General features: G+C 39.8%; 1 protein-coding gene across 1 annotated transcript; it reads right to left on the reverse strand.

Annotated features, from left to right (window-relative positions):
• Window positions 1-1,074: 1,074 nt before the first annotated feature.
• On the reverse strand, window positions 1,075-2,010 carry LOC103893958 (olfactory receptor 6B1-like). Its single transcript, XM_009273260.1, is given in 1 exon segment — window positions 1,075-2,010. A coding segment is annotated over 1 exon segment (936 nt).
• Window positions 2,011-2,538: the final 528 nt, after the last annotated feature.

Raw genomic sequence — 2,538 nt, forward strand, 5'->3', positions numbered from 1 at the left:
AGACCTGGGTGAATAGATGCAAAAGCCTTTGGATTCCCTTTGGAAATCAAGGGATTGCTCATTGACATGGCCAGCCTGGTCAAAAGGGGCCTAGCCATGAACATTATTAATGTCTGACACTGTGATATGTTTAGCAAAATGGCCACAGATCACTCCCTAGAGTAAATTAATTTAGTGGTGCAGATGTTGACAAAGGCAGCAGAGATGCAGCCACTGACTCCTAAAATACACAAAATTCCCAAACAACTGTATGTTAATTCATATTCAAACTAATACAGTGACTTCAGCAGAAATTAATGAAAAAGTTCTACAAAATGGAAAAAAAAAGTTATTTTATTTACAGTGACCAGGATTTAAAGTCTTCAATTTATTTAGAGTATTTATTTCAACCTTCCTTAAGCAGTTGGGCTTCTCCCATTCCACTGTGAACACTTTCTTTCCTTCTGCTGTTACTCTCTTCCACGAGGATTGATTCAGGTTCCTAAGTACAGGCTTCTTGTAGAATATGAAATACTGTGGAGTTCTCGAGACCTCTCCTTTTGGATAGGCAGATATGATGCAGGAACTGCAGAAGAGACTCTTCCTTTTAGCATCACATTTGTAGATCGAGCAGAATACCCAAGGTCTTTAAAACATTAGGCGTGTGCCTATAATTAGGCACATGCATCTCACCTTAGCTGTCAGGTATTACCTGGAATTGGATCACATGCTATTAACAAAACATTTCAATTGTGTTCTCAAAGCCATTATGTATGATATCCTAGACATGTCGTTTTGTTCCCTGAAGTGCCTGTGAGTCAAATCAGTAACCTCATTGTGCATAAGCTTTCATCAAAGAAGAAAGATCATTTGAAGGTAATAGGTAGAAAGGTGTTTCTTGTTGAGGGTAAGTGGTCATATGTATGCCACAGTTTCTTGAGTTACCAGCATTATGATGATTGCAGTTCTGACTAAATACAACCTAAATCTTAAAACCTTTCCTTCTAACTCTCACACTTACACTCTGTCTATAAGGAACTATCTTAAAGGTGGACAGCAATGGATGGAGAGACCTTGGGGGCAGTCTGTATTTTATTAAAAGATCTTCAGAACACTGAAGATTTTTTCCAAAGCCCCTTTAACCTCCTGGTTCCTTAAACAGTAAATGAAGGGATTGAGCATGGGAGTTACAATAGTGTATACAATTGACACCAACTTGTTGAAGTCAAAAGGGTGGATTCTCTTGGACCAGGCATACATAAACAGAGTGGCTGAAAAGAAGATAATGACTACAGTGAGGTAAGAAACACAGGTGGAGAAGCCTTTCTTCCTGCCCTGGGCTGTGGGGATATGCAGGATGGTCTTGATGATGCATATATAGGAGATAATTGTGACAGAGAGGGGAACCAGCAAGATAAGCAAGGCCAGGATGAAATCCACTATTTCAGCCATTGTCATATCAGCACATCATATGTTCAGCAAGGGGCTGATGTCACAGAAGAAGTGGTTGATGACATTGGAGTCACAGAAAGACAGCTGAGAGATGAAAAATAATTTCAGCATGGAGGCCAAGAAGCCAATGAGCCAGGAGCATGTGGCTAGTTGCATGCAGAGCTGATGGTTCATGGTGACTGGGTAGCACAGGGGATTGCAGATGGCCACATAACGATCATAAGCCATCAGTGCAAGGAGGACACACTCAGTACAAATAAGGGAGCTGAAGAAGTAAAGCTGGGTCATACAGTCTCCAAAAGATACATTCTTGCTTTCCACAAGAAAATTCACTAGCAGTTTAGGGACAGTGACTGAGATATACCAAGACTCCAGGAAGGAGAGGTTGCTGAGAAAGAAATACATGGGCTTGTGAAGCTGATGGTTCATCTTTATCAAGATAATTATGCGTATATTTTCCAAGATGGTCAGCATGTAAGCCACCAGGAATATCACAAAGAGCAACATATGAAGTTCCATGATAGTTGGAAATCCCAAGAGGATAAATTCCTGGAATTTTGTGCTGTTTTTCTGCTTCATGGCAAAGGGCATAGCATCAAGCTTCAGAGAAAAAGTAAAGACAATAAAAGAGAAAAAACATGGAATATTTTTAAAATCAAAGAAATAATGAGAAGAACTGCAGAGGAAGAAGAAAAAAATGGCAAGTTGAAAAGAAGAAAGGAAGAATTATAAAGCTAAAAAAGGAAAAACATGAGGAGAGGGAGAAAAGGAAGAACATTACTACATTCAGATCATGTACCATTTTGAAGATATAAGAACAAATTCAATATGATATTTTATCTGGTTCATAATTAGTGGCATAGATTATTACTGAAATCCATGGGAGTTGAATGCCCATATAACAGCTGCATGCCCAGTTCTCTTTAACTTCCAGGGGATACTGGATATCCAGGATGCATTTGCATGACTTAGGCACTTGGGCTTAGTTCTGCAAAGCCAAGTCATTCCTGCCGCTGCCTGTGGAGTAGAGCTTGGTCCCCGCTGCATTTTCGATCATAGAAAGCCTCAAGATATTCACTAAATGAAACAGGTATTTCCAGAGAGCAA

The sequence above is a fragment of the Aptenodytes forsteri genome, unplaced genomic scaffold (genome assembly GCF_000699145.1).
Source record: "Aptenodytes forsteri isolate BGI_AS27 unplaced genomic scaffold, ASM69914v1 Scaffold431, whole genome shotgun sequence".
Taxonomy (NCBI): Eukaryota; Metazoa; Chordata; class Aves; order Sphenisciformes; family Spheniscidae; genus Aptenodytes; species Aptenodytes forsteri.